The sequence below is a fragment of the Haliotis rubra genome, unplaced genomic scaffold (assembly GCF_003918875.1).
Source record: "Haliotis rubra isolate DU_JTF1 unplaced genomic scaffold, ASM391887v1 Scf145, whole genome shotgun sequence".
Lineage (NCBI taxonomy): Eukaryota > Metazoa > Mollusca > Gastropoda > Lepetellida > Haliotidae > Haliotis > Haliotis rubra.
In genome coordinates, this window is record NW_025765392.1 from 665,910 (window position 1) to 689,877 (window position 23,968).

Consider the following 23,968-nt stretch of genomic DNA (forward strand, 5'->3'; position numbering starts at 1 on the left):
TTGATGTATATGCCCAAATAACCTTACCTTTCATGCTGTTGGTCCTGATTGCTGACATTCAACCTTTGTTGAAAAATATGTTTTTTACTTTTCGAATTTATTATGCAAAAAATAAAATGGAAAAAAAAGTGGGAAATTTATTTACTTTTATATTTGTCGACTGTTACGTGCATTTCATGTTACAATGACTTGACAAACAGTACCACACACACTGTGTATTAACCCAATGCATAAGAAATCAATGTGATATACATAACAATTGTATTTTAAAATAAAATTAACAAACATTACAAATTAATACAAATCACTACAAAGGTATTACATCGGCACTAAACATCCGTTGGAAATATATTACAAAACCAGTGATTATGGAAATTAAGATAGAGATTGTTCTATTCGCCTCCTTGCATAATCGGCCAGTTTTCAAAATAGGCTGAGCATTTTGAGTAAGAAATTTCCACGCCATTGTTGGTCTGCGTGTAATTGAGACTAATGTGAAATGAGAAGCATGCGATGGCTCCCCTTATATACCATAGAAAGACACTCCAGAGATTCTCCAGAGATATCGGAAAGACCCATGAGGTTGTAGTACCATGTGGAATCTTCCAAAACTTCCTGCCTAAATATAGCACACGACTGCCCCGAACACACGCACGCACACGCACACGCACACAATTGTATCCGCTTGGAACACTCACACTCCAATCAGAAGTATACGCGTCGGTTATATCCAGCGTCGTATACCACTATAGTTTGTATAGATGACACACCGATATACTTAGACGTCCTTTATAATGCAACTGTAGATATATCCATATCCGGAAGCAGCATTGACGTCAATGACATTAATGGCTCAGCCCTGAGGGATTCGAATCGGTTTCACTCAAGCATCAAGCAACGTTATCGTCAATGGTTTTAATCATTATTGTTATCACCCCAAAGGCTAATGTTGGACAAGGATTGATACGGAGTGATATGAAAGATGAATTGTGTTGACCTTTATATCCTACGCAGAAAGCAGCCAGGGTTGAATCTTCAACTGACCAGTCCAAAGCGTGGGTTGGCTTGTCTTACCATCTAGTGACCTCACTGATTTTCAGTGATCGATTCATAGAATTGTTATCACGAATTTGCCATTATAAAACACGCCCGATGAATGAAGAGGAACACTTTTTATGTATAGACAAATTCTTCATTGCAATAGATGCATCTGTTGCAGTAAAGAACGTGTCTAAAATCTATTTGCAATAAAGACGTTGTCTAGCCTCTATTGCAATAAAGACGTTGTCTATCAATAAAAGGTGTTCCTCTTCACCATACCAGCTTCTAAGTGCCACTTAAAGAAGTAACACGCCCAATGAAGTTACTGTTTCAGGTTATTTTGGTTATCCTAGTGGTGTTGACGTTTTATATTACATTTCACTGCGTATATGAATTGCTTCATGTCATCAAAGAGTGATACGCCTTATCATATCTTAGAAAATCTGTGGTGAATATTGTTGCCTAATGTCAATATGTTTTGACTGTGACCTGTCGTGGTTCTTCTCTAAACGTTCCCTGATTCCAGCCTCAGATATTGACTTCACTCATGCCGGTATACGCCGAGCAGAGTCGTGCGAGAGCGTCGCTTCCGACTCATCTGTCCTCGAGATGCAGCCGGATATGCCAAAAATTGGGCAGCTTGAGTTTGCCCTGGAATACGACAGGTATTTCACTTTTGTAACACACTTTCTCTGTAAATTACAGATTCTGGTACTTTGAGGAATTCCATTCGGGATTTGAATCTATGTTCTCTCAGTAAGGCCAATTTACACTTGCTTAAGATACACAAAGTATGTGTTCCAGGCTACCACTTGTCAGACTTCCATGTTTGTGGAGCCTGAGGTGGCTGAGTGGGTTCGATCGCTGACTTTGTGTGCTGGCGATAATATGCCTTACTCTGAGAGTGTGGGTTCAAATACCGGATGGGACCCAACTCAAATATAGTACTAGAATCTGTACTGTATCCTGAAAGCTTAATCACAAATATATCATGTTGCATTTAACTTTTTAATGGCATTGTGTAGTCCTGGCTAATACAGGTTGTGATTCAAGGTGTTCATTCGAAAGGAGTCATATTCGTTTAGTAACCCTCGTGTGTGTCCATCAACGACAGGCACCACGTTTGTTGCAGTGTCCAACTGGAGCCTCATGTCTAGACATGCATAATTGCAAGGACACTGTTTCCAGTCACATCCACGGGCTACCAAGCTGCTTTTTCCCATCGATTTCTTATAAAAGAGATAAAGTGGGTGGCCAAACGATTGGCAAGTTGATGTAGAAATATCCTTAGTATTAACCCCTGGCACATGTTTCACAATAAGAAAATATCACTGATTACTTACCAGTCATGTAGGCAAAGAGCATAAGCACATTTACAACTGCCGTGATGGAGTTCTAGTCTTGACGTGTGAGTGTGTGCTCTCGACATAAACGTTCTCTCTCAGGCTCGGCAAGCTTCATATTAACCCGATACTGTTTAAGTACTGAGATTGATTGGACATGTTGGCATGAGAAGCTTCTTGTTCGCAAGGTTACACCAGTCGTGCGAGTAATGCTGGAGGGTGAGGCGGAGGGAAACGAGATACATATTAATCACGGATTGCCTGTTTATTCAAAGTATTGGGAACTTGTGCTTGGTTTGAGATGTGCTTGGTTTGGGAAGTCCTGTGTCTGCGAAATGCTTGGTTTGGGAAGTGCTTGGTCTGCAGGGTTCTAATCATTCCATGCCCTGATCATTCCAGTGTGGGTTTGTCTGATTCCCTGAATGTTGCCGTGTGGCTGCAGTACGAGTGAATGAGTGAGTGAGTTGGTAACCCAAACCAAACACCAAAAGTTTGAAATCTCTAAATGAGTGTTATTAATAACGTAAAACATTGCCTTTGCCTTTGAGTGTACAGACAAATTGAGTATCACAAACATAATCATATATATATATTCGTTGGTACATATATCTATAACGTAGAAATTCGCATTTGATCCTGCTTGAGTAATGATAAAACGATGAAGCCACATTGGCAAAAGCCAACACCGACAGCTGCGTCATCATGCTGTGTCTGCGTCAATGCTCGTGACTGCATCTGTCTTGAATACCATGATGCAAGAAACATAATCTAATTCTCCGAATGGTCCCAAGACGATACTTAAAGGCGAGTTAATCAAATTTCCAAGCAGTAACATTATTTCTACATTTGAAAAAAGCTTGTTTTTATTCAGTATTTGATGAAAGTAGCAACAGAATAAAAAAGAAACATTTACATCCGACTTTGCTGATATTTCATGTATATTCACATTAAAAAGGGACAAGTTTTCGACAACGTGCAAGAATATTTCTACAAGTTTCCAAACTGAAAAAACTATCCCCCAACAACAAGTATTCATACGCTGTCTGCGATTTTTTTCCAGAATCAATATCCTTTTTAGCACAATCGCTTTACAGTTATTTCTCAACGTCGATTAACACAATAGAAAATGTAATTGAAGACAACCAATATCCTACCAATATTTTTTAAAGAATTCTTGAAATTGGATTTGATGCCTAAAAAATAAACTTATTGATTAAAGCTCGCTCCAAAAGTCTTACATTACGAGCACAATGATGAAAAACCGTTGCTTACTTTTTCAAATCATCTTTTTCATGTCTGAAGGGAGGTCTCTGAGCTGATTATCAGCATTATCCAGTGCCGGGATCTGGCCGCTAATCAGTACTCTGGCACTCTGGACACATTCATCCGTGGAGTGTTGCTTCCTGACTCTGGAGCAAAGTTCCAGACAAAGGTACGTCTAGCCACTATTTGTTCACAGTTATTAAGCCATTTGTTGACGGTAAGTAGCTGCTGTGTTTACCACTAACTGTGGGTTCGTGAAGATTAGCAAAGCCCCAGAGGGCAAGATGATTCTTATCAACCAGCAGAATTCGTATGTTCTCGTTCTTCAAACACAGTCGTAAATTTCGCTCTACCTTTGGCGATTGTCTTTTGTGGGTATTTTAGGAAAATTAGACAAGAACACTTTGAAATCAGAAATTTTACATCGTGGACATGACATGTGTTGTTCTGTTCTTTGTACACGTGCGCCAAGCCCCGTTGTGAGTTCATTGGTAATTTCATATATTTCATTATCAATATCACGTGTGTTTCTATTACCTGTTGACATGGGTAATGTGAATATCGGAATTGTTACAAGCAACATTATGTAAATAAAAGCGACCAAACCATCAACAAACCTTTTAAAGACACATCTGTTTTGAAAGCATACTCGGCTTTAAGCTTCATGAGATGTGTTTATAAATCACTATTGCACTTTGATGATACCAGATGTTTGCGAAGAGCTAAGGGTATCCTGCTTTACAAAAGACACTCGTCCCAAAATAACATCATAAACACATGTATTGATTATCCAAGTATTTGAAATATTGATGTTAGATGGTTGCATAAGCAGAAGAATCTATGCTGGTCCATTGTACGAGTCCGCCTTTATCACACAGCAACTGTTCAGTGTCGGTTCCCAAGCTAAACCAAAGGTCTATTCCTGACAGAATTCGGCGAAAACCTAAGAAACAACAAAGAAATGAGATGTGATATGTATTCTGTAATAAACTAACTTTACACATCACTACAAATCCCTACAATGGAATTACAACGGCAGTGCAAAATATAGTGGCAGTACAAATTCAATGGCAGTACAAAAACATTGGCAGTATCATATAAAAGCAGTGATTACAGTGATTATAACAATACAAACATTGATAAGATTCACCCTGATGGAAAATGTTGTCTAGCTTCCAACACAGGCCTAGGCTGCCAACCCAGGTTGAAAAGTGATCTCCACACAACTGCTGGTCTTCTTGTAATGTGAGATGACCGAGTCAAGATCGTGCTCTTTGTTTGATCGGCACTCTAGAAGTTAGTGAGTCAACAAATGAAACATACAACTTTATGGATGACAACTTCTGGTTTGTTCTGGCTTCATCACTAGTGATATGTGTTGTTAGTTCCCTACTGGCCTCTTCCAATTATGGGGGCGGTGGGGTAGCCAATTATGTACCACGGGTTTGTTATTTCTATTACATGCTGTTGTTAATGTTAATCTGCTGCTTGTCACAACATACCATGTATATATGCTCCTCACCATTTGGTTGTACTCACTTTTAGCTTGATAACGATGTAAGAATCTAACGTAGCTCTAACGCAAATAGAACAGAAGTTGTCATCCATAAAGTTGTATGTTTCATTTGAAGATCGTGCTCATTTTAAACATACAAAGCTTCCAGAAGTTTCTGTTTCGGAACTTTCTCTACCTCTCTGGATCCAACTACACAGGGTCATTCCGGATGTTCTAGATCCTCTCAGACCAGTGTTACTCCCGGTGATACTCCCAGTCTAAATATAGCAACCAATACACCAATGGTCTCCACAGATTCGTTACATGAACAATGTAGCTCAATTACAACACTGGACCCCGTTTCACAAAGCTCTCGTAAGCGTAAGATCTCGTTACTTTTCTCGTAGCATTCGTACTTACTATGCTACGAGAAGTAACTTTTCTCGTAGCACTTGTACTTCCAATGCTACGAGAAGTTATGAGATCTTACGCTTACGAGAGCTTTGTGAAACAGGACCCTGTTCCACATTGCATAATAGTGCTTTATAAAGAAACGTTCTGTCGGAAGTCGATGCACAAACGATGACAAGTTTATTAGTATTGAACGATGCAGTTTCGATCCCCGGTGCTCACCTGTTTCTCGAAATAGAAATAAATAAATCACTTAAGTGCCAAAGCAAACAAAAAAGTATTTAAAAACACATAATTCAGTTAATACATTTATCGCAATGCTGGGTGTTTCGTGGGTTCAAATCTCCGTTTCGTTCCGATCATGATAGCTGGTTTATCAGCCTGTGTGTTTCATCAAACTGAATTGATATCTGTCTTTGACCCAAATCACCGTGGCCCCTATGCTACATCTGTCCGACACGCCATGACATCACTGGAACACAGTTGGATGCAGCACACAGCCCACCCACCATCATCGACACTATTGTTCAGAAGGGCTGCAGTTCGCTTACACATACTACCCATCAATAGTTTAGATTCACTAGTGTAAATGTAGCCACTTTCTACAGTCAACTGTTCTAAACTAGATTTTGCAAAATATTCCATGCTGTTTAAAGGTACTGTTTACACATGAACTGATGTATTGTAAAACAAATTCGTAACGTTGAAAAGATTATTGTCATGAGTTCAATAAATGATGAAACTCAGTGAAAATTGGCGAATTTTTAACAAACCTTTACACCAAAACACAGCTGTTCACATGTACGATATTTGCACATGCTTTTCAGCAATTTGATGCATGATCCTCATGCAATTCATCTGCATAAGGTTTGCAGTTGGTTCCCCAAGTTAGGGGAGAAATTCATCTTCGATGGAACCACACATATATACATAACATATAGTGAGTGCTTTAAGTGAGTCTAAACTTTTGATGGGTAGTATAGTTCCATTCAGTATCAATGAACAGGCTCTCCTGTGCTGTCGATTCCCAGAACCTCTCAGTTACCATGGCAATGCCCGTAGGTTCCGCCAATATTTAATAGATCAAAGATCTAATTGTCATAAGACTTACAGCTTTCATATTTACTGGAGATGTTGATGTTATGTTTTTTTGCGGGGAATTTGATGATGCGCATTGTATCCACGGTTCCTGACTATGACAAGTATTCCAACTTACAGAAACATCAACTTCATAGAAAAAATACCATGCATTTATGCATATCCATCTCCTGACGGGAAAGTGTTCATACGATGAATTGGAAATATATTCATGTTTCTCGGAAAAGAGATCTCATGAATACACACAGAAGTATACTGCTTAAAATCAATTACAGAAAACCCTATGTGCTCATGACTACTGTTAATGTGGCATATGAAAAGGGCGGGTGTGCTCTAACCTAGGAGTAATACATCAGATGAACTTCAAAGAAGCAATGATGAAATGGTGGATTGAGTAATACAGTAGATCATCTATGTCAAAGGAGTAATGATCAAATGGTGGATTGAGTAATACAGTAGATTATCTATGTCAAAGAAACAATGATCAAATGGTGGATTGAGTAACACAGTAGATCATCTATGTCAAAGAAGCAATGATCAAATGGTGGGTTGAGTAATACAGTAGATTATCTATGTCAAAGAAGCAATGAGCAAATGATGGATTTAGTAACACAGTACATGATCTACGTCAATGAAGCAATGATCAAATGATCGATTTAGTAACACAGTAGATAATGTATGTCAATGAAGCAATGATCAAATGATGGATTTAGTAACACAGTAGATTATTTATGTCAAAGAACCAATGATCAAATGATGGATTTAGTAACACAGTGATAATGTATGTTGATGATGGATTTAGTAACACAGTAGATTATCTACGTCAAAGAAGCAATGATCAAATGGTGGGTTGAGTAATACAGTAGATTATCTACGTCAAAGAAACAATGATCAAATGGTGGGTTGAGTAATGCAGTAGATTATCTATGTCAAAGAAACAATGAGCAAATGGTGGATTGAGTAATACAACAGATTTTCTGCGACAAATGAAGGAATGAGCGAATAGTGGAGTAGTTTCATCAGGAATCTAAACGTTATAGAAACTGTGCTATTTTCCGTAAATGCCTACATTGTAAACCTGGGGCCTGAAACTCATGGCTAGATTCGTTGGACAACCTATACGGTAATGATAAAAGTAAGTTGGAGGAAAACGGTAACTGATTTTACGATTAAAATATACATATAAACCAATTAAGCACGCTATCAGGCTTATTATATAATAGTGAATAGGAAACAACATTTAAGAATTTAACATGAAATTTCTTTCAATTAATTATTAGAGTTTCTTTGAACCAATGGTAAACATTTAAAAAATATTTTCATAAACTGAGCCATATTCATAAACACGTTTCCTCGGATTAACGTACATGGTCGACGCCTTCTTGTCAATTCGTCGTTTTGTATTATCATGTTGATGCATGACACCTGAGCTCTGGTCATAGTCTGTCTCACCGTCCTTGACCAACTGTATTTTCCTTTTAGTTCGGCTCTTTCTGCAATGCAAAACCCTAACTTAAGCAAGTATCGATTTTCTCAAGCTCATTTTGGGTCCTTTTTCATTTTATTTGCAGTTATTTGTTTCTATTTAAATTATACATTTTCATAAGTTGTTGGTCTATACCGATCACAATGAACTGTCATACATGTTATTGGTTTTAGAAATAATATGGATCAGTGCTGTAAATAAATATATCCAGGTACATGTAATGCAACACGCTGTAGTGGGTGTTGAGATGACGAAAGAAGAGTACTGATGGCCATCGTGAAGAAGTATCATAGTAACACGAAACTAATGATGTGACAAAATCATCTTTTTGTTTTTTGATTTGGCACACAGATATATACTCAACCTAATGAGAAACTTGACTCCCACATTATTGGTTGTAATTGTCGAGGCTGTGTGTGTGTGTGTGTGTGTGTGTGCGTGCGTGCGTGCGTGCGTGCGTGTACGTGTACGTGTGTGTATGCTTGTGCGTACGTGCATGCATGTATGTCTCTGTGTGTGTTAATTCTAGTTGCATTCCTTGTTTCAATATGGTCTCGGCGATCGACATGAAAAACGTGGTCAGGGTAAACGAAGTGTGAAACAACAATCCCATGCGGCGTGTCACATAAACACTTTCGCGATCGCAGGTGCATTGGAATATAAGAACACAGACAAACGCATCAGACTTGCAAGTTTAAATCATGCGAGTATGCCGCTGCACACAAATTGGTAACGTGATCATGCCATGGTTAGGCTTTCTGCTGGAAAATCCGTTCCATGAGCCCTCTGCTCTAGTCGTCGGACAATACACAATCTAAGGATCCGTGTGCATGAGGTGGGAACCGTTGCAAATCGCCCAAGGCAAAGAGAAAATACACATCAGATTGCGTTATCTGCGCAACAGATTTCTGACTGCAACCTCCACTAGCTGACAGTTAAGTCAGAGTGGCAGCACAGGCAATCAGGAATCGAATGCAACCATCCTGACGTTTACGATGGGTCCGTAAACATGACAGATTGAACCAGAGGCTGTGGCTGTCTTCAGTCACAACTTCCGCGTCATATTGCTCCTTTTCGATGGTAGGTTAGATGTGTGGAAGGCAGGATATCTCGCACATTGTTGAGTTCGTGAGGTTGTCCCACTTAGAGCGGGCAGCGAATGGTTTGGGAAGCTTCTTGTGCCAACTGATTGTCGTCCAGACGAGTCTCACTTAGGTACAGTATTGGGACCAAGTTTTGACCCCCGTCCTACTGCCAATTATGCAGCTACATGGCCCTGAACTGACATTTCAACATGACAACGCCACCCTCCATACCTTGCAGATTCTTGCGTAACGCCGGTGTTCATGCCATTAAGTGACCTTCCGGCAGCCCGGAGGTCACACTCATTATGAACTTCTTCCGTTCCAACCGTTGTATCAGTGGGAAGTTCGGGTTGGGATCAAGGGCCATCATGCATCATTCTTCCACATTACATTGTCTGTACTGTTACCTCGATGGTACCAGTATAATCTGCCATCAATACACATCTGTTTTCATAAGAATGCACACACTACTTCGTGGTGTGATTTAATTAACAAGTGTCAAGTTTCTAATTTGGTTGCGTATAACTACAACTGGTAACGTGGTGCCGAAGTTGTCAACCTTCGAGGTGCAGATGGTTATAAAAAAGAACATTCGTTTCTCTGCTGACTAATTGGTTAAACCTGTTCGCCGTTAGCTACTAGGAACAGCGACAAAACATCCATAATTGGAATAAATATCCACTACAAGCAAAGTCTATTTACTATTCCCACTCTATCATAAACATGCGTTTATGAAAGGGTGAGACATCCTTCCCAGCGATAGTATTCGTCACTTCCAGGGGCAGCTGTTCTAAACACATGCAAAGTCAATCCAATTGTTCATCTGAGAAACCATGCGTCTTCTTGTCTGTTTCCTGCTTATCGTCTCCCCAGATTTATGGCTGAGGAAGTCCAGCTTGTTGCCAAGTGTTTCCCCCTATATTTCAGATTACTTTTTGTTTCATTTTTGATAACATGTCCTAAACGTCTGTATCTATGGTTACCGCGTTATGCACGCCTGTGTCAGCGTATCATTATTTTGGATAAAGTCGTGATGTCACTTTTTCCTCCCTTTACGGTCATAACATGTTTATGAGTTTGCCACAAACACACTGAGTCAGTACTAAATTTTACAATACCGTGAAGTCACAGCGACAATAACGGCTAAGTACCAAATAAAATCCCCAGTCATGAAGCATCTTACGCTAATCAATCCAATACAGTAAGGAACTGCGTATAATACGCTCCAGATTCCAATGTTTGTCTCTTTGTTATTATGGAAATAGAAATCGTGAAATGCCATATCAATGTACAATAAACAGCATCGTAAAAGATGCAAATTATTTCTAAAGTATCACTCTGACACGACGAAAACAGAATAGACGTTAACAGAGCTCAGATCGATATGGTCTTTATTTCCTTCCATATCTGAAGAGTTACCGCTCTAAAATGGACCCATTTGTCAGTGGAAAGAAATTTGTAGTAATCAATAGGCGCACGATGGACACGGCGATAGACGCGTTGTTTGGCTGTGATACGAAGCAGGTAAACCCGACTGTCGGTTAAGCTGATTGAAAGACGGGGCCTAAGTGTGATTTGAATACATTGTTCCACATTGAATAACAATAACAGTCATTCTGTTAGTTAGTTTCATAAAGCGCGGTTTTCCTTCTCTGGTGTTCTTGTGATCTGACATGCTGTACAATATTTTATCAAATTTTTTCCTCTTGTTCACTGGTGAGGTTTTCCTTAAATACATATTAGAGAGAGGAATCCCCACAATGGCATAAATGCTTTGAATCGTAAAGATCATCGTAATCAGTTTCTTGTGAACTGGTTTTATTAAATTGTTGAAAATAATATATTGTACACTTGAATGCCTTCCTCGTCGGGAGACGGAGACAATAGACCTAGAGCATGTTCTAGTCGTGTGAGTGAGAGAGTGAGTTTATTTTTATGCCTCTCTTAGTAATATTCCAAAAATATCACGGCGGTGGACATCACTGGTTTCAGTCAAGCCACTGTAATATGATTAAACACATCACCAAAACTATCATGCATACACGGTTGATGTTAAAAACTGTATTTGCAGTGATGAATGACTGCTTAATAACATAATAACACTTTTTCGATATCGTGTCCAATTCCACGTTATGTTTATTGGTCAATGTAAAGTTCAAACAAACACAATGTGTTCTGTTCTGATGGTCTATACACATATGGAAAGGTCAGAAAAACAACATCAAATACAATTTTATGCTGAGTAAACATCTGCTCAATCTGTTTCAGACCATTAAACACTCTACAGATCCAGTGTACAAGGAGCGCTATCTGTTTACCATAGAACCGGAACATCTGGACAGAAGGATGCTCCAGTTCCAGGTGTATGCTGTGGACAAATATGCCCGCCAGAAGGTGATAGGAGAGGCAGATATCCGAGTTGGGGACGTTGACCTCAATATGCCTATCAAGATGTGGCTCAATCTCAGAGATATTGCTGAAGAGGTTAGCAAATACCACGTCCGCTGATATTCATGTTCTGTTGATCCAGTTGATAAGGTCGTTGTTGAGTGTTTACATTTTCAATAGTTTGTTCTGATGCTCCAAGTTAAAGAAAGAAAAGAATCTGATAATCTTCGTCTCTTGTCGTACTCGATTAAAGAGGGCATTGTGTTTCCTTTGTCAGAAAAATCCTGGGCACATTTGGCCGATTCGTTTCGGAAGTGACGTCACAAGTCCATGGCTCCTATCTGTTACCTGCTCATTAGAGCAAATTTGATTGGATTCTATCTTTATTGTCGAGCTCTACAAATAGGGTTCAGTTCGAATCTATGGCAGCGTGTGAGCCCACGGAATTCATCGTAACATAACAGAGCTTTAACATGTGTAATATATAATGGTATTTTGTTTGAGAAGGTATCCAGAGTGATGCACCAGAGTTGGCAAAATATTGTTCCAATAAACTGACAAAATAACATACCAAATGTGAAGATGATAATATACTACTCCACTTATAGGTGATATTTTCTGTCACGATTCTCATTATATGCCAAGCCTATGTCTATTTGGAATGAGATTTGTTTGTGCAAAGCGAAAGAAAAGAACAAACCCCCCAAACAAGATAATATATGATTTCTGAGATAGGACAGTATTGTGTGGATTGGGCTATTGCGCTCATGTAATATGTCTTTACATTTCATGTTTTTTGTTTTACGAATCTGGCCACATTAACATTCATTATTATGGAATATTTTCAAAATGTGTCTTTTACCTGTACTTTACCGATATATATGATGTTTTGGTTATCATCTGAAGCAAACGTATTTTATTTTCCCATTATCCTAGACCGCATTGTTTTGCCTAAAAATTCCGCTGCCTTCGTGTTCACGAAATATATCCTACGTTCTATATTCCACTAGAAACCAACTGAGTATGGCGATATCCTGTTCTCGCTGAGCTACCTTCCAACAGCCGAGCGGTTGACCATTGTGATAGTAAAGGCCAGGAACCTCAAGTGGAGGGAACACAAGGACAGCGGAGGTGAGACCACTTGACCTCTCAGTATCAGTCACCAGGACATTGTACAGGAATGGTCGTTTGAAACCGGAACTTGATACATCAGCCAAGGTCACATTATGCCTGTACATACCAGTCTTTCATTTACAATGTCTTCTATCGAATATACAGTATGGTATAAGCTGCTGAAAATGATATTTCCGACCATTTAAAAATTCACTTTATTGCACAAAAATTTAAGGAAACACACAATGCCTTTTAAGTTGTATGTACAATGAGGTTTCTCATGGCAATCTCTGTCTACGCGTTCTTAGTTTCGACATTTGCATAAAACACCTACATGCACAGGTGAAGAAAAATCTCACCATGTTCGGTGTAGGTTAATACAATTCAGTTCAATCAAGGAATTATTATTAGATAAGATATTTAATATCGCGATTGTCATGTTCGAGGTTTGATCTCATGAAAAATACTAAATCGATGCTAGAAGTAAAGAAGATTGTCGGGATTTGAATCCAATTTGACAAACGTTTTTCAGTCAAATTGTGGCACACACACATTCGTAGCCTATCTGCTTTAATCTACATATACAAACAGGTATAAAGAATATACGTAAACGTGTGTGTAAAACTTGACAATCTAAAGTCAGGTTTTCATCGAGGATGTTTCACAATGAAGCGAATTAAAAATACGGATATCTGAACGAAGTTTATCACTATCTCATAAAGATTATCATTAACAAATACAAACGTAAAGGATATTCTGTAACATAAAGGTATTCGTTGATAAATCTGGCATGGTGAGTGTCATGTGAGAGAGAGTATGATGCGTATAGCATATGCGTTATATATTGCGCATATATTGTATGATATACATCATATATTGAATATTGCCTTCATTACATGGTGTCTGCGTTCTTGACATGTGGGCTAGATTTATACCAGTCTCCACGTTCTAAAAATTACGTTATAGACATGAGGAGATTTCTTTAGGAATGAGACTCTCCCTCACAATGATTAACATAGGACACGCGTACAAAACACGACAAGTTATTAATATAAACACGATTAATGTATATATTTGTCTCATATAATGAAATCATACGTCAAGGGTGTGTATATCTAAACTGTGTCAGTGGAACATCAGACACGATGGAAACAAGGACGGAGACTATAATAGACGACTCTACGATCATCTGTTGCTGTCTACGTCCAAGGTTAACCTATGTCTGAATAAAAGAGGGCAATCGTAGAACTGAGATCAGTTTATGGAAAGAACCCTGTGTCTCTTTCAATTTTGTCTATTATCAGTATTCATATTTATCTATGACTACATGACATTCTTAGAACACTAAACTTTTAACATTTAACTATTTATGCATTCAGATTTGTCTATGACTAGATGACACTCTTCGAACACTAAACTTTTAACATTTAACCATTTATGTATTCATATTTGTCTATGACTAGATGACACTCTTCTAACCCTAAACTTTTAACATTTAACCATTTATGTATTCAGATTTGTCTTTGATTAAATGACACTTTTAAAACACTAAACCTTTAACATTCAACCTATATGTATCGGAGCTACTTCTCTCTTGGGAAAATGTTTCATTAAATTCTTTATATTTCAGATCCTTTTGTGAAGGTATACCTGATGCAGAATGGCAAGAAGATCTCGAAGAAGAAGACGACTGTGAAACGAGGAGAGAAGAACCCTATATTCAACGAGGCCATGATCTTCTCTGTACCTTCCACAGCTTTACCCGTCAGTATCTGCCTTCTCAGGCCCACAATTTACCTCGCGACGCCATCATAGTTTCCAAATATCAGACATAAATGCTGCACTTCTGCAGAATTATTCATATTACTTCACAGCACTTTGCCACAAAATATCGATTACCAGCGTAAATGTTTTTTCAATTGCATGAACTTTAAAATATAAAAAAATATGATACCATTATGAACACTTGATGTTTCATGCATTGGCTGCGTTCTCCGCGTAAATGGCATTTCACTGTGAATTGGATTTGGTTTGGTTGTTGTCCTAATTAAATAACGTTTCTTTTGTTTTAATTAAATAATCATTCGATTCGATTATCATGAATAATAAGTTTCGAATGTATATTCAGTCTATATCATGGGACCAATATAATCCGTCTTTATGTGTGTATCGACTTAGGCATTAGAACTCGAATGAAGAAAGAACAATTCAACCACTAGACTATTCCAGGCCCATTGCTTTAGTGGCTTACGTGAGGGGTCGACCACAGCCCTAGTGTCTTTGCGAGAATTAAAGATGTTAAAGAAACAAAACGTTTGGGATGACCCCCGACTCGAAATGCCTCACAGTACAATACAATACATAATGTATTGTACTGTGTAGCAATTCGAGTTGGGGGTCATCTCAAAAAAATATTTTTTTAATTGTTAATCTTTGCAAAGACACGAGGGCCTGTGGGGTCGACATCTGAAAGAGAAACGTGTTTTTTTATTCTAAAACAAATATTAAATTAACAAGTTCTCGGTGTTCATGAAGTGTACGAAACGTCAATGGCGCTGCCTTAGCATTGCAGACGTGCGTCCTTATATTTACGCCGTGTTCTTATCCCAGATTCTAGGGTACGTTTCTAGGTTTCTCGGAACCATACCCGTGCTCGTAGGTTTCACCAAAGTCAAAAACTGTTTGTTTTTGTTTTTTTAACTACAGCTGCAAAACCAGACATTTTAAGATAAACAAATATGAATCTATGTTTCTTTTCAAAAGCACCTTACATCAACATAAAAGTAATTTTTCTGGCTGATAAATTGTCACCTTTTCGCGAACACCTGGTGTTATAACTATTTCAAAGTGATTCATAAACACATGCTCGCATTGTGACAATCACTGGATTGTCTGGTCCAGACTCGATTTGTTTACAAACATCATACAGTTGTAATACTGCTGGAACGTATACATGCTCACAAATAGTCACAATTGTACAATCGGCTAGAGATGTCTTATGAATGTGGAAAGGGTTTTCTCGCTTCTGTGTCAATGGCCTTCAACCCAATTACTGTTTTCATGTATTTTCTGGGGCAGACTGTTTCGATAAAGTCTCAGCTCCAGCCCAACCGCTAACCTTCAGCAACCAACTATGTTGTATGGCGCTCATTGAAACAATTCACAAGATCACTCGTTGAAAGAGGAAACCCGTGCAGACTGGGAATATGTCTTCAGCAAACCATGCTTGTTGTAACAGGCGACTATCGGGATCGGGAGGCGAGGATCGCTGACTGGGTTGATGCATGTTATCGTACCTCACGATATCAGTCACTGGTTTATCTGGTCCAGATTCGATTATTTAAGACCGCCGCGAGATAGCTAGATTATATATCCGCCTCTCAGCACAATTCCAGCAATATAGCAGCGGTCTGTAAACAATCGAGTCTGGAAAATACAATCCAGTGATCAACAGCATGAACATCGATCTACGCAATTGGGATACGATGACGTGTCAACCAAGTCAGTGAGTCTGACAACCCAATCGCGTTAGTAGCCCCAAGACAAACATGGGTTGCTGAAGATCAGTTCTAACCGGGATATTCACGGGATCACATAGCTGGGAATTACTGAGCGCGGCGTTAAACAACAAATAAGAAACACTTTGAAAGAAGACATGCCTCGCTGGTTATGAAAATAGTTGTACAACATGGCACGCACAATATATATATATTAATATATTGAACACTGTTTTTTGTTCCAGACTGTCCAGCTCCGAATAACTGTCGCAGAGTTCCTTCCAGACAATCGAACGCCATCATTAGGTCACGTGATCGTTGGCGCAAACACTTCAGGAACGGAATTATCCCACTGGAATCAAATGATGACGTCACTACGGAAACCTGTGGCAATGTGGCACTATCTAAGGAAATAAAGCGTCGTGACATTTACTTACTGGATGATCAAATATGAATGGATTACTCAAGAGGACTAACGTGTAAAGAGTGGTTGGCAAATGGCGTCAGGTTAGGTGACAACTAAGCAGCGGAGGTGAGAAAAGCATTGCGCAAGAAAGTCCCGAGACACGCTAGACGATGGGCGTGGCACCTGATGCAGGGGAGCAGATGTTGACAGGCTGTCAATGTACGTCATACATTGAAATATATCTGAATACATTTCACAGCCACCAGGAATTGACATTAAACTAATGCCATATATTTCCCAAAATGTTTAATTTGTTAGAAGTGAAATCAAAATTAGATCATACAGTGATCAAAGTAGAGATTTGTTATTAATTGCTTTATTTTATTGATGGGGTCGGAGATTTGGGGAGGTGTCCTAGCTTCTTGTCCTAGCGTCCTAGTCAATGATTAAATCGAGCACTCTCAGTTGAAAATATAGATGCTACATGCTATAGTTAGTATTAAGAAGCTAGGAAGTACTACTATACCTAAAACAACCACCATTTCCTTATCCTGTTTGTGATATTTTATTGGGTTAAAGCCAGAAGATGCTCCACAATAGGTTTTTTCATAATAATGTCGCTGCTGACACCGGTTTGATTATTCAAACTGAATAAGATACCATCAGTGAAATGAGATGTAACTGACATAGTATTACAAACGATATTAAATAAATAAAAACGACAACACTAATTATTATTACGAAATGATAACAAGAGCAGTATTTCAAGAAAACAGAATTGGAATAACAATTGCTAATACTAAATGAAATTCAGCAGTGTATGAAAAATATTCTGCTCCCCTCAATAAGTATATACTATCTTACAAAAGAAAGTATATACCCATGTCTGTTAATGACTAATACTGAAAACAAATTATAGAGTTGGTTGTTTAGTGGCTATAAGGATTTAGTCGTGGTTTTAGTTCGCGATGTTTCGGCCTAATAACGTGTTCAATTTTGAGTGGAAGTGAATACTGTGGTTTGCCATCCAGTATATTGTCATAGAAAGAGGAACAAATAAAGATTTCACCAAGATTTCACCAAGATTTCATACTGTTATTTCGAAATTACCATCGCATAATGGAAATATTGTTGATGTAAGCGAAATACAAACAAATACAATTTTTTCTAGTTTACCACGTTTCACGGGATCAGGTGGGATCAATACACAATAATAGACATACTTGAATGATTTGCTTATGAAGTATCGGCAACAGTCAATCTGGTCGCGTTTTATCTTACGTAATACACGGTTTGTACGGTGCTTGTAGAAATCTCGGTTCACCGTTGCGCTACCGCCAGTTCAAAGGGAGCTAACCACTCCCCTGTCATACCCTTGAAGTTATTCGTCATTGAAGTCCTTTATTATCATTAATATTTGCAATGTATTGTATTTGAAGCACATATGCTTTATTGTTTTCAACGTCTGAGAGTTTATATAACAAACCTCTTGGTTTTGTTCACTTGTTAGACTATTGTTTTGTTGGCAATTCTTGTGATAGACGATTTGCAGTTACCTGTTGTCAGTTTCCTTCCTTACCCAATATTGTAAAGCAGTTGAATGTACATTCACGTGTGATACTCTATAATTATTCTCAAATATATATGTATATAAGATAACCACAAAGTTATTTTTGTTACCATTTAATGCATATATATGTACGTATCAAGTTGAAATACGTTATAGATGCTATGGGACTTATTTTTGCTCAATCAAAAAGTGATTCAAACTGCTATGCCTTTGCCAGATAGGATATACTCAATCTATCTAAGACAGCTCACACAAGAAATCATATTACAAATAATCGTATTCAAAATATTTGTTTAGTATTCTTCGTCAAAATCTGAATATAATATGTACGTGCTGTATTATAAACTACGGTATTGAGTGATTGTTCGTGACGATGTTTGGACCAAATTGATTTTGACCCGACTTTGAAGGATTTGCCCCCAAATTGACGTTAAACAGTAGAACCGCAGTATCTGCAGCCCCAGCACCAGAGAAATAGTTCGACGTATCCGTGTTTCGACACATCAGACTCGACCTTATAACCGCCTGAGGAGTAGAAGTTCGACACATCAGACTCGACCTTATAACTGTCTGAGGAGTAGACGTTCGACACATCAGACTCGACCTTATAACCGTCTGAGGGGTAGAAGTTCGACACATCAGACTCGACCTTATAACCGTCTGAGGACTAGAAGTTTCTACTGATGTGTGTTTGTTTATATTCTACTCACAACTTTGCTACGGATACTGACTGAACTTCATTCACTCTGCCAGTAAATATATAAACTGAGGGGCAAAAGAAAGTATACCTCCAGGATTGTGTCTTAAAAAGAAACAAAAAGAAATAATAGTGATGTCTTTGATACGGGTAGCAGAGTTTGCGGTTCTTCGGCCACTGCTCAGCCTGGTAACGTTTTGATTACATTTGTAACTTTTTGGCCAGATCCAATTATCAAGTGTGTTCTCTCTTTTTCCAAACAGTTTAGTTTTCATGATATATAGGGGATAATTTGTAGACGCTTTTATCACATATCATGTAGACGTTCAGATATTGAGCACTGTTGAAACCACCCATTCTTTCATACACATTTAATATTCTCAATCAGATGAATTTAACATAGATTCTCTACCTATTATAATAGCATATTTGGATAGAATATGTATTTACAATATTTTATTAATCCGTTTCTATATTTATACTGCAATGCTTTATCTACCTAGTCAACTTTAGTATATGTGTGATACAAGGTGAAATATACTGTTCCAATGATACTTCCTACTTTCATGTAAGTTGTTGAAAGGGAGACAAACAGGTGTATCACGTGAAACATATTTGCAAGAAGTCGCAATACTGTTGAAAGTATTAATGTAACCTTTATACTTATACGTCAATTTGAAAATTGTGAGTTATATTACCACTGACAGACAATCACATACAGGTTCAAATTCGAACAAGGTATGTGTATATTTAACGAGCATGGCAGACGCACGTGGATGCCAGTGGTGACTGTCTGCTCAGATTGACACACGTGTCAAATATAACTGAAATGTGGAGGATGCATGTTTCCCATCCTAATGCTCACGTGGTATCATGTTTACCTCTCCTATGTTTACAACTCATGTTTGTTTCCCTGTCTCTGTTTGTATTGATCTCCCATTTATGTATATACAGTGTGAAATAAAACAAGGATATGGACCATTTTGTGTTTTTTATTGCAATTTGTCATATGTTCTGTCTGATTGCAGAATTATATTCTGTATGGGGACGACAGGACTAGTCGTATTGAGCAGGTTTACGGTCTAGCATCTCATTCCATCGTTACGGTCACCAATTAGGACAAATCTAGGTAGCTGCACACGATCCTCTGCGTCTGTCAACAAAGGGAGGCAACTCTTCAGGGTCTTACACCATGTATCTTACCGTGCCTCTTTCAAAGATTTTTCTTCATATAATTTTTTATTTTTGATTCTCCATACATCCAGGTCATACAGTTCATTACATAACGGGTTGGTATAAACACGATTCTTAAATATATACCAAGTCGACTTACAGGCAAATGTGCATTCAGGTGGAAATGAATAGGTACTTGGAAATATAATAGCAGTACATTATATATAGCGCTAGGTTAACAGAACAGATTGTGACATAGTGACCAAACTTTTGTGAAGCTGTCATATTTGCAATTTGAATAGGCATTAAAACGTTCAGTATAATATGTTGTCTTTACGTCTTCTATAATGTAGTTCAAATTTGGTGTCTTATCTCTTTGTTTCATTTTGTATATATAAACTCTGTCAAAAAAAGAAACGCAACCCCTGTATTTTAGAGATTTTGATCTGAAGTTTTAAGACGACACAGCATTTTTATTATTTAAGACAGAAGTCTGAAATTTGGCAGAATAATAACCAAGATGGGCATGTTTAAAATTGTCATTTCAAAAGTCATCTCACAGACACCAGTTTGTCACCAGGGGGGGCGTCTTTCTCAGTATCTCGTATGAGCACCACGAGCTGCAATCACTGCACGGCATCTCCTTGGACAAGAACGGATAAGACGCCGGATTCTTTCCTGGGGAATGGCTCTCCACTCCTCCTGCAGTGCAACGCCGAGCTGTTGCAGCGTCTGTGGCGGCGGCTGACGTTGACGTACGCGTCGACCCAGAGTATCCCACAGGTGTTCAATAGGGTTGAGGTCTGGTGATTTAGAGGGCTATGGCAAGACATTGACGTTGGAATTCTGCAGAAAGTTCATTGTTGCACGTGCAGTATGAGGCCGGGCGTTGTCTGGTTGAAAAATCTGTGTCTGTTGGTCAATAATCGGGAGAAGGTGAGGCTGTAATACGTGGTTGATGTAACGTTGGGCTGTCAGGTTCCCTTCAACGATCACCAAGTCTGATTTCTGGTTGTATGAGATGGATCCCCAAACCATAACGCTTTCTCCGCCAAATCTGTCCCCCTGTCGGACGCAGATGGGCGCAAAACGTTCATGACGTCTCCTATACACACGTTTTCTTCCGTCGTGATGTTGCAAAAGAAAACGGGATTCATCAGAAAACCAGATGCGCCTCCAGTTTTGTAAAGTCCATATCCTTACGTTGTTGCACCACCTGAGTCGTCGGCGGAGATGTAGGGGGCGTAGTACAGGTCCAACAACTGGTCTACAGGCACGTAAACCCGCTTCTTTCAGACGGTTCCTAATCGTTTGAGCTGACACTCTCCTCAAACCTGGTATTTGTGTGGCAGTCACGGTTGGTAGGGCATGCCGATTACGCAGGTGATGGACCCGGATGTACCGATCTTGAAGGGGGGGTCGTGATTCTTGGCCTTCCACTTCTCGGGCGATCGTTGGTCAAATTGAAGTTGTTGTAGCGGCTCCAAAGTCGGGATATCGTTGTTTTGTGAACATTTAGGTGCCGTGCAACAGTTCCAAAACTTTCTCCGGCTTGAACACGACCAATGGCGATATTTCGGTCGGCAGCACTCAATCGTGGCATTTTTCACACAGCTTTTCATGCGACAAATGAATGAATATAATACGAAAGCACATGGGCTTTTATACACCCCTACATTAACTGCCATTTTCATGATTTGCATGTGTTTTTTTTGTGCGAAGTCACCATGAGGGTCATTTCATGCGTTGTGACGGAATAAGCAATAAAATACACTTATGCGTACAAATGCAGTTGTTTGGATGGTAATCTTCATTAATTACGTGTATAATTTCAATACATTCGAATAACATTTAGTTTGGAAGCAATAACTTCATTCAAACGAATTTTTCATATCTGAGGACAGGGGTTGCGTTTCTTTTTTGACAGAGTTTATTATATTTCACTACTGTTATTATCAAATTCAGAGCATGGTTTCCCTATTCACAATATCCTAGAATAATATTTTTCTTTGAAAGGATAATATATGACCCTGTTTTTTCGAATATCCATTCTTCTATTTTCTCTATTTCTTTCAAAGATGGGGCGGTGGGGTAGCCTAGTGGTTAAAGCGTTGGCTCGTCACGCCGAAGACCCGGGTTCGAATCCCCACATGGGTACAATGTGTGAAGCCCATTTCTGGTGTCCCCCGCCGTGATATTGCTGGAATATTGCTAAAAGCGGCGTAAAACCAAACTCAATCAGTCAGTCAGTCTTTCAAAGATATCCACAGGATCACGGCTGAGGTCATGCCTAGTCGAGGTCAGCTCAGTTTGCATGGACCTTGTTGGACCTTCCTGTCCCGAGGTAGTCGTTCTCACAGCCCTTGAACCGCATTATTTTCCCTTCTGCAATGTTAAGCCCTAAATGAATCAAGTCTAGATTTCCTCAGGTTTCGGAACCTCCGAATCTCCCTTCTCACTGGGGTCCCTTTTCAATTTAAAATGGATTCTTTGTTTCTGTCAAAAACTATGCATATTCAGAGACGAAGTGTTAGTTTCGTCCCGAGAACGTACTCTCACTTCACAAAACAAAATTGATTTGAACTGATGGGTTCCCATTGCAACATTGTGTTTCCTGCATGTTTACACTGAAAAATCTGCGACTGTGAATATTAGCATGCTAAATGTCATATTGCACTGTATGGAGACGGGTAAGTGCTGGTCACCGCAAGGCTGCTTGTGCTATATAGCACTGTATGGAGACGGGTAAGTGCTGGTCACCACAGGGCTGCTTGTGCTATATAGCACTGTATGGAGACGGGTAAGTGCTGGTCACCACAAGGCTGCTTGTGCTATATAGCACTGTATGGAGACGGGTAAGTGCTGGTCACCACAGGGCTGCTTGTGCTATATAGCACTGTATGGAGACGGGTAAGTGCTGGTCACCACAAGGCTGCTTGTGCTATATAGCACTGTATGGAGACGGGTAAGTGCTGGTCACCACAGGGCTGCTTGTGCTATATAGCACTGTATGGAGACGGATATTACACTTGTCTTGTCACCGCAAGGCTGCTTGTGCTATATAGCACTGTATGGAGACGGGTAAGTGCTGGTCACCACAAGGCTGCTTGTACTATATAGCACTATATGGAGACGGGTAAGTGCTGGTCACCACAAGGCTGCTTGTGCTATATAGCAATGTACGGAGACGGGTAGGTGCTGGTCACCACAGGGCTGCTTGTGCTATATAGCACTGTATGGAGACGGGTGAGTGCTGGTCACCACAGGGCTGCTTGTGCTATATAGCACTGTATGGAGACGGGTAAGTGCTGGTCACCACAAGGCTGCTTGTGCTATATAGCACTGTATGGAGACCGGTATGAAGTACTGGTCACCACAGGGCTGCTTGTGCTATATAGCATTGTATGGAGACGGGTAAGTACTGGTCACCACAGGGCTGCTTGTACTATATAGCACTGTATGGAGACGGGTAAGTGCTGGTCACCACAAGGCTGCTTGTGCTATATAGCACTGTATGGAGACGGGTAAGTGCTGGTCACCACAAGGCTGCTTGTGCTATGTAGCACTGTATGGAGACGGTAAGTGCTGGTCACCACAGGGCTGCTTGTGCCTATATAGCACTGTATGGAGACGGGTAAGTGCTGGTCACCACAAGGCTGCTTGTGCTATATAGCGCTGTATGGAGACGGGTAAGTGCTGGTCACCACAGGGCTGCTTGTGCTATATAGCACTGTATGGAGACGGGTAAGTGCTGGTCACCACAAGGCTGCTTGTGCTATATAGCACTGTATGGAGACGGGTAAGTGCTGGTCACCACAAGGCTGCTTTTGTGCTATATAGCACTGTACGAAGACGGGTGCTGGTCACCACAAGGCTGCTTGTGCTATATGGCACTGTATGGA

The 23,968-nt window shown here is 39.5% G+C and overlaps 1 protein-coding gene across 1 annotated transcript in view; it reads left to right on the forward strand.

Annotated features, from left to right (window-relative positions):
* Positions 1-19,874, forward strand: part of LOC124269483 (synaptotagmin-12-like) — a 44,761-nt gene extending 24,887 nt beyond the window's left edge. Inside the window, exons 4-9 of the mRNA XM_046704495.1 lie at positions 1,568-1,706; positions 3,687-3,816; positions 11,491-11,706; positions 12,621-12,741; positions 14,354-14,487; positions 16,466-19,874. Coding sequence (XP_046560451.1) covers positions 1,568-1,706; positions 3,687-3,816; positions 11,491-11,706; positions 12,621-12,741; positions 14,354-14,487; positions 16,466-16,636 — 911 coding nt within the window. The 3' untranslated portion in view covers positions 16,637-19,874. The remainder of the gene's footprint in view (positions 1-1,567; positions 1,707-3,686; positions 3,817-11,490; positions 11,707-12,620; positions 12,742-14,353; positions 14,488-16,465) is intronic.
* Positions 19,875-23,968: the final 4,094 nt, after the last annotated feature.